Below are 22,572 nucleotides of genomic sequence, written 5' to 3'. Positions count from 1 at the left end.
CTGCATTTTTCCCTGGTTGTGAGGCTTGCGTTACACCGCTCTCATAACTGATCAATACCGCGTGAAGCGGCTTCAGGTACTTTAAACCTTTGATTTTTCTTTTCGTCCCACGCGTAGACCTCTTTGTTAATGACTAATTTATCATACTTAAGGTACACTTTATCCTCAGGCGCCTTATCTTTAGCAGTAGCCCAGAGCAGCTTTCTAATTGTTCTTAGCCTAGGTGAGAAGTCTTCCGAAATGTACGTTTGAGTTCCCTTCAGCTTCGAAGCATTTCTGAGAAGTTCCGCTTTTTCAGTGAAGTCAAAAAACCTTATAATCACCGGACGCGCTTTCCCTACCGCTTTTCTTCCTAGGCGGTGTAAACTTTCTAGGCTCTCTACTTTTATTTCAAGTTTACGTTCAAAAATTTCTGTTAGAATATGTTCCTTAAGACTATTTACCGTCTCTGCTTCAGACTCCTGAATCCCATACACGAGCAGATTGTTTCGTCGAGAATAATTTTCAATGTTGTCCACATTTCTCCTTAGTGAAGCAATCTCTTCGTTTAGTTCCACAAGCGTTTGCTCGCATGTCTCCATCCTTTTAGCTGTCTGTGAAAGCACTTCCAGTTTACCTTCAATGGAAGACAATCTCACGTTTGTCGAGGTAATGTGCGAGTCTAGCTTAACTCCAATAGCCTTTAGTTCACATGAAGAAGCTTTTTGATTTCGGAGAATTTCTTCGAGTTGATCTGCTATCCCTGGGCCTGGATTAAGCTCAACGTCCCCGCTTAACAACAGTGCAAGCAGACAAAATGAGTCAAAACACTCAGCAAAACATTCAAGCAAGACGCCTGGGCAAGGCAGCACAACCAAACAGAGGGAATCGCTTTTAAATTCACAGGAATTGCGATATCTACTAACCTGCATGAAAAAGACGAACAGGTTTAGCCGTGACTGCATCCTTCGGGTGCTGCCTTGCCCACTGGCGAAGAAATCTTGAGGGGCGGTTTCCATGAAATTTGATGATGTCGATGTTACTTGGGATAGCCATGGCGAATGCCGACAACGTTCATTGCAGCAGCCATCGGTGTCGTTGCGAAATCCAGTGTTGGCATGGAAGAGCATCGTCACTGGCACATGGTGATGTCGTTCATTCCACGGCGCAGCACACTGACAGTCGACGGGATGAAAAGAAGCAGTGTCGATGCACGAGGCAAAGACCTGCATGAAAAAGACGAACAGGTTTAGCCGTGACTGCATCCTTCGGGTGCTGCCTTGCCCACTGGCGAAGAAATCTTGAGGGGCGGTTTCCATGAAATTTGATGATGTCGATGTTACTTGGGATAGCCATGGCGAATGCCGACAACGTCCATTGCAGCAGCCATCGGTGTCGTTGCGAAATCCAGTGTTGGCATGGAAGAGCATCGTCACTGGCACATGGTGATGTCGTTCATTCCACGGCGCAGCACACTGACCGTCGACGGGATGAAAAGAAGCAGTGTCGATGCACGAGGCAAAGACCTGCATGAAAAAGACGAACAGGTTTAGCCGTGACTGCATCCTTCGGGTGCTGCCTTGCCCATTTAAGAAAATGGAGACGTAGTCACCATGAACGAAATAAATAACATTGCTTAGCCCAGAAACATGCGATGCAGCACGAATTATTCGTGATGACCACCACTGTTATATAATAAAAAGCGATGCTATCACAATAACCAAGAGGTGAGAGGTGCATGAAGTAGTTTTGGGGAATAAACAGTGCTAACAACAAGGCACACACCAAGAGGACACAGGACGCTGCGCTGGCTGTGAACTTGCACATGAACCGCCACTGGCAATTAGGAGCAGTTTTCGAGTACCGCAATCTTTCATAATTTACTATATTTGTGAAACGAAGATGCAATGCGAAAGGAAGCACCCCGCCGAGCACGCACTTTCCGTGAATGGAGACGCTCGGACACACGTTTCGTGGTCAATTGTGATATCACGCATTTCTTTCAAAACGTGTCAAGGGTAAGCAAGGCGGAAAGGTCGGCTAGTCAAAAATCATGCGCGCTTGAAAATGCAGCGTGAAAACAAAACAAGGATGAAAGAAGGGAGAACGAGGCGGCCCGTTTGCTTTCAACAACAACAACAAAAAACATTGTTACGCAGAAGCGGCTGTATTATACCTCACGGAAGCGAAACAGAGTGAAGAATACCTACAGCATCACAGCAGACATGGCTCATCTCGCCTCTACCCCTAAAATTGCAAGGAAAGCAATTCACAAATGTCCGCCCATCATCTTCAGCTCTACAGCTTTTCCACCGCAAGACGTCTTGTAAAAGAAAGTAGCCAAACAGGGCGAGCAAATTGAAGGCTATTAAACGTTACTGGGCAAGGGCTACCTTTCTTGTGTTCCCAAGCTTTGTACGCGCAGTTTTAATATTAAAAAAATATGCTCGGTCAGATGGTCGTTTTTCTTTTTCTTAAGCCTTTTTTTACTCCAGCTACATACACCTTGTTATTTATCCTCGTAGCTACACTATTTATCTATTTATCCTCGTAGCTACAGACAGCTACACTAGGTTTTCAAGTCAAAGTCTTTTCTTTGATTTTCGGTGAAGAGATATACGACACTCTTCTTGGAAGTTTTTCCTCTTTTTCGACCTAACGAAAAAATTTTCGCAGGCGGTCCCTCAGTTCAGGGGGGCGGTATGCAAATTCTTGCATTTACTTATATTGAGATGCCACAAGTGGTCAAAATCAATCCGGAGCTTTCCACCATATGGCGTCTGCCATAGGATTAGTGTGGTGTTGGGACACTAAATCAGACGAATCAATTGCGCTTACGGTTGTGTTTCATGCTTGTGGATGAAGTTCAGTGCCTTAGTTTTGTGTGCAGCGCTGTTAGATTTTAACCCTTAAGTAATGTATCGTGCACTGCATTCGTGTTTATAATTTTGAGAGATAATTGTAGAAAGCATACCCACGCTTCTCCGAAACGTCCAGTAATGTGGCGTTTGTTAAACCTTAAGAAGCCTAAAGAGAAAGGTCGAATAACCGTAATCCTCTAATAAAATCTGACTAAAAATTAAACTGTCAAAACGGCAAAATGCTTCTTAAGCTCGTTATGTGCAAGGAAAAGAAGTGGCGTCGAGTTATGTATGCAAGATCAGAGAGAGTTTTGCGGTGTTTCATTTCCTCTGAGCATTTCTTCACAGCACTCGACAGTGGACTCGGATGTAAACATGAATGCTCACAGAAGTGCCAGCTTAGAAAATGCTTTTTCCTATCTTTACTCGGAACTATAACGAAGGACCGATAAAAAGTGCATGTTTGAAACAATAAAAAAGAACATGCAATCACAGAGGAGTAGTAAAGTGGAGTCCGTCGAGACTGCCAAAAGCCGAGACCATTGCCCCCCCGAGTTGAGAATGGTCAAAGGTAAAAGAACAGACAGACAGACAAGGAACTTTATTGATGGTCCTAAGAGGCTCCGATGCCCGCTTTTCAGGGAGGTGATCGAGCCGCTGGCCGCTACCACGTTGCGACGGGAAGGGCAAGCCTCACCGCTGCATCGTGGGCTCTCTGGACAGCGCATACTTTACGTGAATGCTCGGCGCTCCGCAGCACAGAGCTCCACTCTTCTGCGGTACAGCTATGCGGACCCCTCTGTAATGAGGGGCATTCCCAGAGCATCTGTTCTAAATTACTTCTGTGTCCAAAGCTAGGGCAGTCCGGACTAAAGGCGTTTTGGATTGATGGAGTGAAATGAGGTCAAGTTTGGATACGATCCTGCCTGAAGCATGCGCATGCGATAGCTTGTGGTCTGTTTAGTTTATCGGGGAGGGGGGGGGGGGGGGGGAGTAGACTATCCTGCCAAGGTAGCAGTGCTTAGTCGCCTCGTTAAAGGTGGAAAGAATGTCCCAGAACTCGACGAGCCTAGGTTCAACACGACCTCGACTCGCATTCGCGTCCGCGTGGTAGGTTAGTGCACGCGCTTCAACGCGTGCGATAAGATAAAAGAAAAAAAAATACTGTTGAAATGGCGCAGACGAGAAAACGCTGATGATGGAGGGCGCCATCGGAATTTCCTGCTATATAAATGCCAATTCAAGTCAATTAAAGAGTTAAAAAAGTACATGCTAATAAGGACTGGTCAGTGCATCGATACCTCGTCTGAAAAAGAGAACGCATAATATTTGAAGTTATTTTCATTTTTTAGAACGTTGTGCAGACTTCTGCAGGCAGCGTTTTCGTTACATAGTTACCTCGATTTTCTGTTTTGCTTTGCTAAGGTTTTTCGATCACCGAGCTTTCGAGTGAACAAGTGAACAAATTTTCTTCTCTAGATAATAAGGAGCAAACGCCGTGGTTACCAGATAATTTAAGCCTTCGACATTATTTTCGCTTTCGAAGCTCCATGACGGTTAGCTTAAAACACACAGGGAATTTATTCATTTTTCGAACAGAAACCAAAAACGTGCGTCTACTTCTCCCGTATTTCAAGAACGATGCTCCCATTGTTGCAACGTAGCCCTCAGTGCTTAAGAATGTCAAGAACTTTTCCGTGTTTTGTTCGTGGATACAACAGCGCTGGTGGTGGCAGTGCAAATAAAGCTCTTGCTGGAAGTAGGGAAAGTAACTCGCCAAACTCTCCAGCAGAAAAACCGGTGTGAGCGACTCGGTCGTAACTCGCCGCTCCATGTTGCCTTAACTCGCGCAGCTCTAAAGCTGCGTTCTGATTGCTTCCTCTTTCTTCGATTTCACCATTTCAGTCTTCCCATCTTCTTAACACCCTGTATCTGCAAGCTCCGCTCTCCGCAATTTTCTCATTCCAAGTATACAGCCATGCCTGAGTGGGTTTAATTAACTTAAAACAGGGCCGGGCCACGAAATGAGATCGTGTGCCAGGTTCATTTTCAATATTACACATTTAAACTAACCGCTCGCGCCGTCTTCATTTGCACCTGAAATCTTTATGGCCGTTCGAGCCAGCGGTGATAGTCGCCTGCGCAATTTGCCACCTTAATCACTGTTCCCCTTTGTGGATTCGCGCAGCTGGGCCAAGCAAGAATAAATCTGCAAAATATCCGTGGTGTGCCTGTATCGCGGTTCAGCTGCAGGAACTATCCTACGCGGAATTAACTTTAGCGAAATACAGCAAGATGCATGTGCAGCACGAGCAAGTACCTAATACACCAAAGCACAGAGGTGTTCAATACGCGGTTAAATGACGTGACTGTCATCGTGAACGAGCGGTTTTCCGGAGATCTCTTTGAAATGTCACCCTTGCGCAATTCCGCTGTAGTAGGCTGCATGGCGAACCTCGAGTGCGTTGCACCTCCTCTATCTCTGTTTTGCAGTGTTCATTTGACAACTTACGAAATTATGAAGTTTGACGTCACGAGGGAAGGAAGGAAGGAAGGAAGGAAGGAAAAAGTGGAGAAGGCAGGGAGTTGACGTCACGAAAGTACGCAGTCGGGTAATGGGGGACGGCATATATTTGGGAGCTACTGATTAATTTTCACCCCTTGGTATTTTATTAAACATGCCCTTAAAACGCAGTAAGAGAAAAGTTAGGCGTAACGACGTTAAGCGAGAAAGACAGTGGTGTCAATTAGAAAGCATAGCCAAGATCCTAGGTGAGATTAAGGGGTATAGGAGACAGAGAAAGAAAGGAAGAATAAAGGAATCACGTATGAGGATAGAACAGGTAACGGGTGGTCAGTTAGAGTTGCAGAATGGGTGCCCAAGAGGAGGGAATCGTAGTCGTGGACACCAGAGAACTAGGTGGCATAATGAAATCAGGAAACTGAACTGCAGGCGTACAATGGAGTCAGCTCACGCAAGGCAGTAGTAATCGGAGATCGCCGGATGACGTCTCTGTCCTACAGTGGACATAAAAATAGGCTGATGATGATGAAACCACCGGCACACGAGCGTTCTTTCATTCCGCGCTCGGTTTAGGATTCCACTCCAGGCGACATAGGCTTAAAATGCCGTAGCAGGTTAAATTCTTCATGACATTCGAGATTCGACTTCTTGACATTTGAGGATACTACGTGACACTCTTTGTAGCCTTTTACTCTACTGTAAACTGCTTAGGAATGTTTATTGTGCGCGTAGTAGCTGTTCAAACTGGGCTAATAGGTGTTCAAAGCGTTCCATCGAGGACTCACACTACTGTCTTCACGACGGATATGTTGTATAATCAGTGGCAGCGCGAAAAGCTTCGCCTTTATATTGTTAGTGTATCTGCAGCTCGTCAGCAACTGGCCGTGATAGTCTAATATACGACGTTGATGGCACGCTATTTGCGTGTTATGTGGACTTTATAGATGTAGTTCCAGCCTTGCAAAGGTTGATCTTTGCCTTGTGCGACAGCCGTCCTGCGAAACTATATCCAATTGACAGCTTTGGAGAAATTCTCACTTGTCGGTTATCCGTGGATAAGATAAGGTTTATAATGCTGAACAGAACGATGGCGTTGAGTGTTACTGGGTGCGATACTTGTCTGTCATTACTTGGATTTGGTGTCCTTTTGGGTATTGCAACCCTTCGTCATTACTATGACGGCATTATACATGTCACTATGATTGTTCCATGTTGCCGTTTCCTTGCTCTCTCTCTCTTGTTAGCGAAAAATAAGAAAAAAAATACTAGATATCTTGCACTGTGTCCCTAAAAAACTCTCGTGAGCAAAAGAAAGAAAGGGGAAAAAGGAACAAATAAAAAAAACATGAAGTGATGGGGAAAAAGAAGCGAATAAATAAACACAAAAGAGCCTTGGAAACACCACTGGGTCTTCGTTGGTTAGATTTAATTGCTCCTGATTTGCTATCCTTGAGTGCCTCGACTTTTTGGCCATGCAATACGAAACTTCGCTCTGTCTTTATGGGCTAGAAGCACTAGAAAAGTTAGTCCAGAATCACGCAAGACGTTCATCAGATAAATCTTGTTTAATTGCCTTCAAATTACACGCTGACGGACGGGATTACGGCTAGCTCTGTGACTTTTCAGTTAAGGCGACTGATCTCGGCGTTTACATTATTTATGTGCCTTGTGTTGCTATCCTTCAAGCGCGAAATTAAATCACTAAATACAATCGCCCATTGCAATCAGACCAGCTACAAGAATAACCTTGGAACTGTTTAAAAGCCGTAAGTGCTCGCGTAAAAGAATCGTGAACGTAGAACAGAAAAAAAAGCAGAAAGATAGAAAAAAAAGAAAGAAGAAGGGAAAAAAAAAACATACATTGGCCCTAGCAGAGTATCGGTGATCTAGAAGTGTACAAGTTCCTCAACAGCTCGTTGGCACTACCACACCAGCCAGGAAGGAAGGTACAAAGGCAGCAACGGCAGGAACGCCACCGGCAACGTAGGTCGAGATTAATGACCTGCTTTTTTTTTCTTTTCTCTTGCGGTGGGCCAGCGTGGACATTGCGGTAAGACGCACGCGCGTGCACTCGCGGTGTTTGTTTTGCTTGAACTTTCGTCTCTCGACGACGAAATGCTAGAGTGACGTGGCTCTACTGACACGCCCCTGTAAGTGGCGGTGACCGATCTGGAAAACCGCCTGCCCCTCCTTGGTGCCTGCCTTGCTTTATTTTTAGATACACCCGCTCTGAAATCATCCAAAGCACCCGTGTTCGTCCCTTAGGCATTATTTTTTAATTGTTCCTTTTTCTGCCGAAGTCGATATATCAAAGCGACAACTCCCCATTTTCCCTGCGGTCGTTGTGGGGTTTACCAATGCACATATATATTTTACTGTAGCAACAAACGGTAAAGGCCGCGATAGTTTGAAGTAAGTCGGTTTAAACTTCTAACACGCTCTACCGCTGTACTCGTGCCTTTTCTTCTTGCCTTTATAAGCTAGCTACTCCTCCTCTATACAATACAACCCCTCACCCCCTCCCTCCCCCTATCTCGCGATATATCGGCCGCTCCGCGAACGAACCCATCTGTCGGCGAAGCAGTGCTGAGAAATGACGCCAATCCGCGCTTGCACTGATTGTTCGTGTTTGGTTCTGTTTCAGCCCATGCAGCAGGGGACACAGATATACATCCCCACAGGCGTTATCTCGCATAAGCTCGTTTCATCCATATTTCCCGAAAATTCTTATTCCCGGACGAGCTCTTGCGACTTTCGCGAGGAGCATCACTCTCGCGTCGAATAGGCGCAGTGACGGGAGTAGGCTACATCGCGGCACTCTAAGAATCGATGTACTGCACGCGTGCGTCATTACATTGTGCCTGTGTGCGGCGCGCGGACGAACAACGTTTGTGAGGAGGAAGAGGCGAGACATAGGCGAGGATGGGGAAGCATTGGGAATTGGGGAGACCGCGTGCCCCCAAGGCTCGCGGAGTATCGCCAGAAAGATAGTGAGATGCGAAGACGTACGGGGACCCGTGAAAAATGGCAATTGGCGGAGCTGCCGCAAACGCTGCGCCCGCTGTACGTGCACGTGCCCGTACTAGCCCACGTGGGCTTTACATCTAAAAGTGCACGTACTCAAGCCGAAATGGCTCCGAGCACTCCAGGACCGCTCTGGCGTCACCAAGAGTCATGCAGACGCCACCATTTTGCAAGCGGGGACGACGCTCAGTTCCGTATAACGGCGACTCCGTAAGGCGGAACTGGGATAGCGACTCAAGATTGAAATCGAATGGGAGAAGACGGCTTATGAAATAACAAAGAATGAAAGAAAGAGGGGTGACGGCGGCCGGAAATGAGGAGGAACCGAAGTAAGGCAGCGTTGGAGATGGAGATATAAACGAAAATTTTATGACAGCCACTCGCTTCACTCTCAGTGTATGAGGGCAGAGAGAAGATAAACATGAAGCCAGACAAGCAGAACAGGGTGTTCTCAAAAGAGAGTCGAAAGATTCATATACGAGGCGTACACGTAATACGCACTCACGCGTATAGGACATGCACAATAGCGTGGCCTGCAGGTTTCTTTGTTCATTAGTCATAATATTCTTAATAATGAATACCATAGTATGGGAAGTTTGGCTACCGAGGTGCCCGCTATCCCGAAATCGTAATATGAAATAGAACACAAACATACTAAATGAGAAAAAAATATATTGATACCAAAATTGCAAATATCCACCGCCTCCTTAGAAATATACAGAACATACAGATATAACAGAAACAACAGAAATATGCACTACATATCGGAGCACGACACGAAGTTGGAAATATATATACAAGTGTGTAATGTAGTATCAGCGCGAATTACCTGTGGGAATAATAAATAGCCTCGACTCACGCTGAAAACGTTCAGTTCACGGTAAAATGCATAAAGTGTCACAAACGCGAAAAAGTCATCATGACATTCGAGATGAAAAAAAAAAAAGAGAGAAGGAGGATCAAACTAAAGCACACGAGACGTCAGTGACGCGATAAAGACATCACGAATTCACAGGGTTTTCTTTTATATATTTTAGAACCTTTCATTCAACAACGAGCGTCATGGGCATCGAGCTCCCACTTCACAGTACAGCGGCGCGCGCACTTTGCCAAAGGGAGAGGGTGCAGCAGCCTCCGCCACCATGGCATCTCGAGCAGCCGAGGCAGCGGTTGTTGGGCAACATTACTTGCGACGGGGATGTGAGAGGCTTGAGCCGAGGTCATATACAGCGTAACAGCCAGAGCGCGCCCACGGTGACAGTTTCTGGATCCCACGCAGCAGGTCATTTGTTTTCACCTTGCAAAACTTTCTCTGTGCCAGCGCTCAGTGTAAATTACTACACGGACAAGCGTTGCGAGATGGCGGCAAACGCGACGCCGTAAGCAAGAGCCGACTCGGCGAAGAGAGCGTCGAAGCTGGTTGCGTCAAGGAAGAACACGATGCCGCTGTTTAAAGGGTGCCTTTGACAAAGCTAAGTCGCTAAGGATTAATGCCAGGCAGATAGCGTTACCCAGGCACGTATGAGTAATTTGCGTACATGTGCAAGCTACCGTTTTTTACAGCTGCCACAGAAGAGAATGCATGACGCCTAGCGCGAAGCGACCGGCGTCTCTTCAGATTTCTTCAGCGGCTCACTCGTATCACAAGTTGTGATGTGCAGATGTGTTGTCGCAATATTCTGGGTGTAGAGGCTTAAAAAGGGCAATAATGATATAATCACACACATTCATTAGGAGAAGGAAGATGTAAGCTGGAAATGCAACCTGGAACATATATAACGGATTTGCTCGGTGCATTTCATTTATTGTAATGTATAGCCGTAGACTTCAACCTCAACATTTTGTTCCAACCATCACCACGGACCATGTTTCCAGATATTACCTTGCAACTGGAGACGTGCATCAAATAAACGAGTGAGCTGGATGGAAGGGTAAGGCACCACAGCACAACACCTCACATCGCTCAAGGGCACAGCTGGAGGCGTATTCTATGAAATTCCACCTAGTGGACATGTTCGTTTCGATTGCTCCTGGAGTGCCGATTGGCTGGCGTTGGCGGGCCCCTCTGTTAACCCCCTTTCTTCTCGTTCATTGCATAACGAGGGTCTCGAATCCGGCAACCTTGATGCCTTCAGGTAGCACGTTTGGGTTTATTGACCAGTTGCCTTCACCCAAAAAGATCACGTACTCGTGACGCCTGCAGCAGAAAGGATGTTCTACATGCGCCGCCAAGGTTTTTGAGTGGTGACGCGGGCTAACACGCCCAGGGTTAATTCTAGTGGTAACACATAAATACCCCAGAAAGTGGCTGGGAGGACGGCGCCGCGGTATCTCAATTCGTAGAGCATCGCACGCACGCTTAATAGAAGGCGGAAGGCGGAGAACTGCATGACTAGAAAGGTCACACAAGCTTCGCGCTTGAGCTGGTATACCTCTTCCCGAAATTTCTCCATCAGCCTCGCATGTCAGCATAGTCGTCCCTGCCCAGGCACTCTCAGACCAGGTATATAGCGGCAGATTTCTACAGCAAATAAAGGTAAAGCAAAGAAAAAAATAGAAAAAATCTCAATGACATCTCCCCGGAATTTTTCTGTACAGACACTGCAAACGAGTAGATAGGTGAAACGGAATATGCATAAAAAAGAAGTAGCTTTGCCCTATTTTTTGGCGTACATTTCTCAGAAGAAAGGAAGCATATTGAGAACAGGCGCCGGCGGGCTGCCTTTAGTCAAAAATGAAAGAAAAGATTCGCGAGTACAGTTATTGTAATGGTACCGGCAGCAAGTAATAATAATAATAATAATAATAATAATAATAATAATAATAATAATAATAATAATAATAATAATAATAATAATCATAATCATTATATTAATAATAATAAATAACTAAACAAATACAGTGGAGGAAGAAATACGCCGTGAAGAGCGCCGACTACATATGTGCGTCGGTGCGGGCTGCGCAACATTCGGCCACTTTCTTGCCAAGCATGAACTCACACAAGATTGCGTCAGCCTTTCAAAGATAAGAGCGGCGAAGATCCATGCTTCAATGTGATAGCTCGCTGCGCACAAGTGCAATGGGGAGGCGAAGTGATAGCACGTCAGAGGTTCAGCGTACACAGAAAAAACAGCGAAGCAATAGAGGAGCAGCTAATGTAGAGAAGTTGGAGCAAGGAAGCTAAAGCTGTCATTTGTTGAAGTTCGTGCGTGACGCCTTCCTTTAGAGCGGCGTTCCGGTGGGGCAACAACCTCTTGCGCGCTATAGTCGACTGAGGCTTGCAGAGGAATGGATGCATTCTGAAAGGCTTCGTCGCATACGCCCCTTCGCTGCACGTAGCCAATGCCCTCACTCTGTTGATGCCCTAGAAGGAGTGTATGCTGCGTGGGGTTGCGCTTTGTGTGTATGTGTTTTTGTTTTCTTTCAAGTAGATGTTGCTATTATTTTCTGCACATTTGAATGCATGCTGCAGGCGCATAGCTAGGATGACCACTCACTTCCCCTTTCAGCTTTCATGATAATCAGTCCTGTTTCTCCAGAACGTGTCACTGCAATTAAGCCGACTTGTAGTCAGCGTTATTTGTTTTTTTGTGTGTGTGTGTGCAGAATCTTTATGCTTCTTTGAAGTTTAAATTAGCCAAATATTTCAATTTTCGCCGTTTTCCCGATTTTCAGTATCAGAAGTTGATCTCGGCTAGCGCTCACAAAACAATAAAGAGCAAGAAAGAAAAACTCCTTTTCCAGAACTATTCCTTAGAGCAGATGAGAGCCGCTCATGAGGCCAAACATCTCATTTGCGAAGGTGACCGGCCAACAGCAAACAGCGCTTACGAGAGAAAAATTTTGTTGATAAGGCTCGTCGGCCTTTAAACATAAAAGTAGGTAGCGGATGGATACACTAACATTTGCCAAAAATATTTTATGCGAGGCATTAGCAATTACCCGGTATTCTTCATAAACTTAACATAGAAATGAAGCAGCAATTCATATTTATTTAATAGTCTCTTAGTTGGCTCAAGAAAAATGTCAAGCGGCGACCATACCTTGAAAAGCTAAAGTTAATTACGGAGGCCTCATGTGTAAAAAGCTACGGTATATTTTTCATTTTCTTCGTCAGAAAATGTGCACACACACAAGACAAGTGCCTGATAGTAAAATAAATTGCGGACTTTGCTAGTGCCTAGCCCGTTTGTTTTCAGATTATTACTTCACAGCCTATAGCTTTGTCGTCGAGCCACGCTGATGAATTCAGTTTTTCTTTTCATACAATGATGCCTTATTCAGTCCAGGAGACGCACTTCATAAGAACTGCGTTCGTAAATGCATTGTTCACTGAATAAAGTGACTGAAGCAGGATGACTGGAATGCAGAAAGGAGGAGGCGAAGGATCGTGTTACCTGCAGGTGGACCAAGCCTAACGAGGGCATGTTTGCATTTTCTCCGCCCGTGCGCTTCATGTTACCTTTAGTAGTTTTATTTACCGACATATAGTGCCGTCTCATTACGACACGTTCGAAGGGTGAAGGGAAAGGTAAGTCGGATACGCAGTACATTAGAAAATATGGAACAGCACGCATATATCAGTTATGCAAAGCATGGAACAGTAGAGTAAGCAAGAAACACGATAGAGCATATTGCCTACTAAGTAAGGCATAAGGAAGCATATATATATATATATATATATATATATATATATATATATATATATATATATATATATATATATATAAGGAATGTGTGAGCGGCATCGCGTGAAGGACAGCAATTCTTTCGCGCAGCAACAGAGCCCACTTCGGGAAGCTTAGCGTTTGATTCGTATCATTTGCCGAATTAGGGAACCATCGTGTTGCACTATATACATGCTTAGCCTTGGCTACTCACCAGGTATGGGCATCACCGGTAACAGATCCCGAATCGTGGATAACGCAGTGAGCGTCATGTGGGCTAAAAATTACACTTAGGCACTTCGTGCGAAAAGCGAGAAATATTAACGGAACCCATCGTGCATTTTGTCTACGAGGAACTACGACGCTCACCAGCCAAGAATCTGTCGCAGCCAGGGTGTCACGGACATAAATGGTTACACGCGGCAAACACTTCAGGTTATGACCACCTCCGAATTAAGCTCTTACTCCATCTCAGGAGAAGCAAGAAAGGCACTCGTGCGCACAATGTTATAAGCTGATTGGCTTTGCATTTGCTCGGTCTGCTCCAACGTAAACGATATATTTTTTTTTCTCACCCACATCCTCTGCTGTACCAGCGCCGTCGCCACCTCGTAAAGCATGTAGGTAGCGCTGGAGTCAGTAAATCTCCGAAATGAACGCCGACTCACACAACGAATTACACGCAAAAGATCTTAACTGGACCCTGTAGGTACGAACACTACAGATAACATTTTTAGAGGCACTACACCGCAAGAAGTAGAGGACAGAGCTGATCTACCCCACCCCCTCCCCTCCTCCGATGCACTGCACCATGCCGGAGATCAATATGGCTTTTGGCGCATTATAAGTCGTCTGCTCGACCAAGAAGTTCCATGCCACTCCGTCCTTATCACTGCCCTCTGCAGAGGCACCACGCACGAAGCAATAGCCACGCCACGTCGCAGAGGACTACAACATATCTAAGATAAAGAAAACACATGAGGGGGTCAAGACGACAGCATGCCGTCTTGACCCCCTTTACTTTTTCACTTGAGTACAATCACCGCAATCCCCATGTCTCCCTGTATATCAAAGAATGTCCTGCCAGCCAAATCGAAGTAGAGCAATGCAAATGTTATAATTTAGTATATGAATTCATCTACCGCTGTACAAACAAACCCTCTGTTCTCTGTTATACTTGGGTAGCTGCGAAGGGATTCAGGTAAAGAGTACCTCGGCTACTTCGTTTCCGCATGTTATAGAGCAAGAAACAAAGGAATAAATTATAATACTAAAATAAAAAAACGAATGAAAAGATGGCGATGAAATAATAAAGATAATGCTGCAGGTCACTTGACGTCTGTCAATGCCGCTAATCAAATAATGTATACACTTCCCGGTCCTCATTTATTAGAAACCCCAAGGGAATGCAAGGAAATATTAGATAAGTCGCCAATTGCGAATAGACATCGACGAGCAGCAATTTCACGTGTTGCTTGTTGTACGTAACGAAGTGTTGAGGACCAAAACCCTTCCCAAACTCTCGGCCGCAGTGGTTGTTCTGAAACCCAAAAATGCAAAGCCACCATGTAATTTAGAATGTTACCGCGTGCGGTGTAACTTGGTACAGTTCTGGGCAAAACCATAGGAGTCATTGTGAAGAGAATATATTGGATAGCTAAGCCTACAAGAAGCTTAGCGTCGGAAGAGTCAAGTATCAGCCATCTTCATTCAACTGTTGACTCCATAGCGGCAGTGCTCTCTAGTTTGGAGCAAGCATTGCTCCATCTGAGAACGTAGACTGCGCTAGGGACGAGATACCGAAGTGGAAGAAGGCATGGTGAACGCAGCTGTCCTCTTCTACTTCGGTGTCTCGTCCATAGCGCAGTTTCAGTTCCCAAATAATGCCTTACCAACTAGCCTCCCAACACGCCCTGCTCGGGTTCTTTACACTGTCTCCAAATTAGTTTCCTAAATTTACTGAATGCTCGATGTCTACTCGCCATGCTTTCGCGCTGCGTAGTTCTCGAAGCCCCGGAAGAGACTGGGTGTGTTGGAAGATTGTTGAATACTTCAAAGGCTTAATATCTAACAGGATGTCAGAAGTATGAATACTAATGGCCATTACTCTTTCCACTCCCAGCTCCGTCGCCACCGATATACGATAAGAAAATGTCGAAAGCAAGTTTCTGCGGGTCCAAACGTCCATACGAAAATTCAACCCTGGTGGCACCACAGTCTGGCAAGGTAAGATCAGTCTCTTTACTTCCAGCCCCTCCTGGATATGCTTCATAATCAAGCACCTCACTCGGTTAGTCATAAGCTCAACAGCGACCTTCCTCTGACGCTTGGGGCTCTAATATCTCTAGCCAACACAGACGTATGTCATCGTGATGGCAACTTTTGGCGACCTGGGGCTCTTCAACGCGCACCTAAATCTAAAAGCATACGCTCTTTTTTATGCGAAGCATATTACGAGAGCGCAACCCAGCTCCTCAGGCGCGGCGGTGTCGCCTTCAATACCACGTGACACCGTGACGTCACGACAAAGGAGAAGTGGCTTTGGCTCAGCTTTTGCAAGATGGGCTGGGTGGGAATCGAACCAGGGTCTCCGGAGTGTGAGACGGAGACGCTACCACTGAGCCACGAGTACGATGCTTCAAAGCGGTACAAAAGCGCCTCTAGTGAATGCGGTGTTGCCTTAGAGACGAGCTGTTTGCTCAGGCGTGCTTCGCTTGCTCAGGCGCACATTTCGTTGCCGCGCCGAACGCTGCGTTGCTCGACGCTCACCGCGTCCAATGCGGGGCGCGTAGTCGCTGCGCCGTAGCTCATTGTCTTACACCCCTTGGCGGGTCGACGGGAACGCTGTCGCGTTCCACTCTTGAAGGCGAAGCAGAGTAACGCATGAGTTGTTTCTTCGTCTAGCCGAACCAAATATAGCCAAGCAACAGCAGTTCACCAGGCTAAACAGTGGTTCAACAACTAAAATAAAGGCTAGTATGCTTCGCATCCTGGGCTTAACCTTACCTAAGCCACAGCCATTTTTTCATTTTAAAGCGAAAACTTTATTAACTGCGTCGAGCCAAGTGTCGCCGTCACCAGCAATTCGACCTTCATTTGACCGCAGTTGTACCGTAGCCTTGGCAACGCATCATGTGACTCGCCCCGCCAAGCTCCGCCGCCGTCACCGCCGGCGGCTTGGCGCATGCGCTCTCCGCAGCTGGGTCACCGCCTGACCACGTTGCTCCCAGCGTGCCTGGCTAAGAGGAGCGCCACGCTCGCCTAGAAAGTGAGAGCTTGGCCATGGATGATAGCGTGGCCTGGCCGCCTTTTCTGAGCGTTGCGCGGAAGCGGGACGCTTTGAGCCGTCGTTGCCAAGCAGCGTCTGACCACCCCGCGGATATCGGCCGGCGAGCTGCTTCACTGGAGAGGGTCCGGAATGCAACAGGCGTCGCACCATCGAGATCAATGTAGCGACCGCGTTGTCGCCCTGACCATTTGTGCTTCGACGCCGCGCATGTTCGCGGCGTCTCCTTGCATGTCTAGCACTTGCGCTTTCCCTGTGGCACAACAGGCGTCGCACTGTCGAACGATGCGTCTCTACCCAAGCCTAATCACAGTCATGTCTAGCCACCGACCTAGACGTAGCAGTCACACCTGGCTTAAGGATAATTGTATACCTAAGTGTAATAATTACAGCTAAATCAAAGGTTAACCAAGTGAAACCAAAACTTAATCAGGCAAAAACAAAGCTTTCGCTTTGCATATCCAGGGTTAGCTAGGCTAACCCGCAGCCACTTTTTTTTTGCATTTCGTCTAATTCAAATGTGACCGCTGCTGCCGTCAAATGTACCCGCGACCTCGTACAGGACGCACAGCCACTGCACAACCGCGGCGGGCCTTATTCAGAAAAGCACACCAATGCAGCTGCCAACATCAGTACCCTGTAGCAGAATAACCATTGATCAACGTATCACTATGAACTCAGCCATTGCAACCTTCAACAAACAAACACACACACAAGTTAAGCCCAACAGACACCAGGCAGCTCGCTCGCGAGAAGAGATGGCTGTCGTCAAACCCTGCTTGGTCAGGGGGGCGTTTCTACAAAAACTGCGCGTTGGTTCGAGCAGGTTGCGGTGCTGCGCATTCTGGGTTCAACCAGCTCTTGACGCCCGAAGTCCCCTGGGCGATTGTTCCTCCCAGTTGGAATTTATATAATAAACGGCGAGGCTGCAACACAGCCCTCAAGTGTCCTGTCGCCCGCCGAGGTGTCGTTAATCATTATTCGCACCTAAATGAACTTTCTACGGTCACGCTGTCGGCTGCAGCGCTGTTTCGTGCCCGCAGACCCAGGAGCAAGTTCTTGTGAGGCCTCCCAACGCCCACAAGAAAATAGTTTGCGTACGTTCGTGTCGAGCGGCCACTGGGACAATGCGCGCTTAACTCGAAAGCCGCTGACCGCAGGGTTATAACGGCGGGAGAGCCAAGTCGGTGGCCCCCATTCGAGAACGGGTGAAATTACTAGTGATCGGTCGCAAGTAGGAAAGTTGAAAGACAATGATTCCAAGTACCAGAAATAGCTAAATATGCATTTATGCTTCCTTGTCAACCTAACTGCTTGTCTGCAGTATCGGCCCGTATTCGCGGACAATGAAACTTTTAGTCCACGAAGATTGACTTCATTTAAGTTAGTGTCTCCTGCATGAGCGCCTGCGTGTGTCGTCGACGCTTTACAAACGAGTGATAACCTGATGCCAGGTAACAAAAGGCTGTAATAAATGGGCGACTTTCAATACAATGCCCCCATAAAGCACTGATTTACTTCAAGTCATTGTGAACCTACGCGTAATAACAAGAACACCGAGAAGCATTTTGCGTTATTTGCTGAGCAATTTGGAATATAAAAACTACGTAAAATAATACAAAGCCATCTAAACGTGTTCTTAGAGATGATGGCATATAGATTCGTATCCGAAATTTCGAGTAGGCATCGGATAGTCTCCGCACTTCGGTTCGTATTGGATTCAAGAATTCATTATTCGAAGTTGTCGAATATACGCTTCTTTCGAATATGTAAATTACGAGACCAGTTGTTAGTGTATCGAGGGAGAAAGCCCAATGGAAGTGAGAACTATTCTCAATCGCTCTGCTGCAGGATAACTGCCGTTCTTGCTCTGGGGGCACCAGTTCCAGGTCGAACGAGAGGGGTCGGATCTTTGTTTTTTTTTTAGACGTTCAAAGACTAGAATGATTTTTAACATTCTATAAAGGCTCCCTTTGGGCAACAAATATGCGAATTTGTTCTGATTTATTGTTTCTCCACTCTCGCCAAGTTTGCACCCCTTCTAAAAACAATGTGCCGTGTTGTAGTATCACACTACTTTCATGCGTCTGGTAACATGTTGTTCTCTTGTTTCATTACTGTCACTGCCATGGTGCCCAGATAATTAAAACTGTTTTTTTCAATAATTTAGAAATTCTTCATTATTCTGGACGTCTAACTGTGCCCGCTATTGCATTCGTGTGTCAATGCATATAAGCTTGACATCTGATTTTCCTTCTTTAACTTTTTTTTTACCAAGTAGGCCTCCATGCGAACTTCTTATTTTACGTTGATTTAGAAATGAGAAAATATTGTATATTCGATTCTATATTCGATGTTCGGCATTCTCAAATATCGGTATGCAATTCGATTCAGAAGATGTCCCATCCGAACACCACTAGTGCATATTTCATATCTAGTTTAAACCAGCCGCCTTGACCGGAGCCGTAACAAAGCAATGCTTAGAAAATGTTACTTTCATGCACGTTTGTCCGGGCACCATTTATCAGCTATTATCACTAACGTCAGAGCTTGCGCGGATAAGAAACGCGCGGATAACATAGGCTTCAGAGAGTGAGAGCGAGGATGACGTGGCGTCGCGGCGATGCCCTCTCCCCTCGAGGAACATCTGGCGCGCTGTCAGCGCAACAGGCGTTCCCTTTCGCCCACTTTGCTCCGTCGAGGCGAACTCGTGACTTGGCGTCGCAGTTCATTGTAGCTACCTGCCATTTCACTGCTACATACGGCAGACGCCGGCTTTGTCGCTCAATAGGCCATTCGAAGCTTTCGCACCAAACAGAAGAAAACTTCATGCTCGCTTTCACTACCGAGCCAGAGAACGGAAGGCAAAAAAGCAACCGCCCGGGAGCAGAGGCATGCGCTTCCAGAGCGTAAGACAATTGTGCAGCACCTTGGAAAGAAGCCGACCGGGGGAAAAAAAGGATCCGTGAGAGAACGTGTATTAACTGTTGTTCGCTGCAAGAAAATCAAAGAGCCATTAGGATCTGTTTATTTATTCATTGTTCTCGGGTCGCTGTCAGTGCCAGCGCTAGCATAAGTTTAATGCGTCTTGTGGTTTCTTGGTTGCTCTCCACGCCTAGTTCCCGCCCTGCTTAACGTATTACGCGATTGTAACTCAGCCTAGGACTCTTAGATAATAATGGGTCGGCGTGTTCTGACCGCGACGTTAACTAGGAGGGCTGAAGCGCCCATTGAAAGTAATGCTGTAGAATATATATGATTATGGCGAGCGTGCGCTTCCCAGGAAGGTTCTATGCGGCGCAGTAAGCGGCCATAGGAGCGCAAGAACGACAGCGAGCAAACGCGAGAGAGAAGCGACGTAACGAGAAGTAGTGTGCTTGGGGGTAAGGGGCCACGCTCGGCTGGCCTTGCCACCGTGGTAGCGGCGCCATCTTGGGTTCATTAGGCGTAATGATGATTGCATCCGACCTGGGTACACCAACTAAGACGAATAGAGGCGTCCCCGCTATTCCGTTGTCCAGGTCCGCTATCGGTGACCTCACAGCTACGGTGCGATTAATCAGCGGCGCGGTTCGGAGGCCTAACTTTCCCTGCCACAGTCCTCAGTACGTGTCCTTGGCCCGGCGGTGGGGCCGGGAGAGCAATCGCTGGCCAAGGACGCGCTGCGGGGCGGAATGGGACGAATATAGCTTGTGCCCAGCTGACAGGCTGTGCCATCAGCTCGCTGGGCTCATACTAGGCATTGCTTCTGCTTTCACTAGACGGTGACGATGGGGACTCGTTTTCCCCCTCCTTTATAGACCTGTTTCGCGGCGTGATTGGACGGGACAGCCTCAGGCAAAAATGGCGCATTCGGGATGGCTCGTATACGGGACGGGGCAATGATGTCCCGGCTGCTGACAACGAAGCATTTGCGTCCTGTACGTCCCTGCGAGTTACCGCAATAACGCTGTTCTCCTCTAAGCAGCGTTTAGTTGAGCAAAAAGTATGTCATGATTTAATGAGTCGAAAGCTTTAGAAAAATCTATAAACAAGGTACCAGCCCACTTGCCTGTGTCAATGGCTGTTTTAAGATGAGTGGTTAAAGTAATGAGCGCTAATTCAGTTGAGTAACGAGATCGAAAGCCAAATTGATTAGATGACAAAATACTGAACTTTGTGAAATAGCTAGTTATACGTACTACGAATAATTTTCCAGTTACCTTGCTGAACAACGATAGAATAGATACAGGGCGCTAGTTCAATAACGAATTTTTGCTACCCTTTTTGAAAACAGGCATAACTTTGGCGATCTTTGAGCAGCTAGAAAAGACGCCAGTTTTGAAAATTAGATTTATTATGTGGGAGAGTGTGTCACTGATAATATTAGCTATAAGCTTTACATGAGATGAGTTAAAGTGATCTAAACCAGCTTCCGTGTTTTTAAAGCTCAGAATTATAGCACCACTATCCTAAGCTCGTTTCTATCTCTGCCCTTTCCAGCGCAGTTTCAAATCCCTTTTTTTGGCTTTAAATTATAGGTTTACGATAGGTACAGAGGCACTGGAAGTGGTAAGAGAATACATCTACATAGGGCAGGTAGTGACCGTGGATCCGGGTCCTAAGACTGAGATAATCAGAAGAATAAGAATGGGCTGGATAAGAAGTTAGCAGATTGGGTGAGGGAACAAACCCGAGTTAATGACATTTTAGTTGAAATCAAGAAATAGAAATGGGCATGAGCAGGGCATGTAATGAGAAGCGAAAATAACCGATGGTCATTAAGGGTTACGAACCGGATTCCAAGAGAAGGGAAGCGTAGCAGTGGGCGGCAGAATGTTAGATAGGCGCATGAGATTAAGAAGTTTGCAGGGACAACATGGCCACAATTATCACATGACCAGGGTATTTGGAGAAGTATTGGAGATGTCTTTGCCCTGCAGTGAACATAGCCAGACTGCTGCTGCTGCTGCTCTGATGATGATGATGATGATGATGATGATGACGATGACGACGACGACGACGGTGAAATTATAGATACACGAAGGAAATTATTGAAATATTTGTTCTGAATGGTGGCCGCAAGTTTCTCTGGTCCCTTTTTTTTTTCTTTTGTTCTCATCGACTTTGTTTGCCATGCGCGGCATTCTTCCTACATACCTGCCCCTCAAATACATGTTTTCCCATGTTTGCATGCGTGTTTGCGTCTTTCTTGTTTTGTTTCACTCTAGTCACACTTCCTTATTCTATGACCTTTTTTTGCGCGAAATCGCTAAAAAATGTTTCTCAGAAAACGTTCTTCTGCGTGCGCTTCGTTCTTAACTGTACATGTGTTTTGCGTCTAGTAACGCTTTCGTAAGACCTTGGAGAATTACGGTCTTGCTATATCTATAGACGTGCCCCTTCGAGCATGTTGGACAGGAGCCGTGCAATATCAACACGCTAGCAGGTAAGACAGGAATGAAAACCGAAATTGAGGGGAACATGCAAATTAACGTGGGAGCGCAAAAAAAAAACGAAGGAAGGAAAGAAAGAAAGAAAGACAGAAAGAAAAAGCCAGTCATGTTATGCTCTAAATGTTACCGAGGTGCGCGAAATTGGTCTGAACACCTACCGTGCTAGGGCGCGCGTGTGGCAGCATTTCAGCTTTCTTTCTTTCTTTCTTTCTTTCTTTCTTTCTTTCTTTCTTTCTTTCTTTCTTTCTTTCTTTCTTTCTTTCTTTCTTTCTTTCTTTCTTTCTTTCTTTCTTTCTTTCCCACTTTCTTTCTTTCTTTCTCTATACTACATCCCGTAGCGCAGGGCTTTTCGCTCCTCAGTTCTGCTCTTAAGTCACGTACAATAAGGACTGTGTTTCCAGGGCGCAGCTTCACCAAGAATTTAGCATAATCCTTGAACGTGAGAGGAAAGAAGAGGACCGTGTTCCGGTACAAGGCGCCTGTTAGCGAATATATAATTGGGTTTCCTTTGAAGCGCTCTGACGAACGGGCACGTGTGCCCGGCCGCAAAATCATAATAGACCTTGGCACCGCTGCTACGTAGCGCTCGCGGGGAGATGAAGACATGCGGGGGCGCACTTTGAACAAGTTCCGTCATAGTCCTCTCGCCACGTGCTTGAAATATAGATTTAGTCGAGAGGCATTTTTAAATCTGCTGCATGTATTTCCGGCTCCGCGCGCGGGCAACGTTTCATCAACCGACGGTTTGCACTGACTTCATCGTGACTGCCATACTGGGGTACGAGAAAGCCGAGAA

General features: G+C 46.3%; 1 protein-coding gene across 1 annotated transcript in view; it reads left to right on the top strand.

Annotated features, from left to right (window-relative positions):
* LOC139054160 (uncharacterized) overlaps nt 1-22,572 on the top strand; it is a 351,161-nt gene that overhangs the window by 288,231 nt on the left and 40,358 nt on the right. The window contains exon 4 of the mRNA XM_070530789.1: nt 15,178-15,281. Within this exon, the coding sequence (XP_070386890.1) occupies nt 15,178-15,281 (104 nt within the window). The remainder of the gene's footprint in view (nt 1-15,177; nt 15,282-22,572) is intronic.

The sequence above is a fragment of the Dermacentor albipictus genome, chromosome 1 (assembly GCF_038994185.2).
Source record: "Dermacentor albipictus isolate Rhodes 1998 colony chromosome 1, USDA_Dalb.pri_finalv2, whole genome shotgun sequence".
Lineage (NCBI taxonomy): Eukaryota > Metazoa > Arthropoda > Arachnida > Ixodida > Ixodidae > Dermacentor > Dermacentor albipictus.
This window is presented reverse-complemented; position numbering and strand designations above follow the sequence as displayed.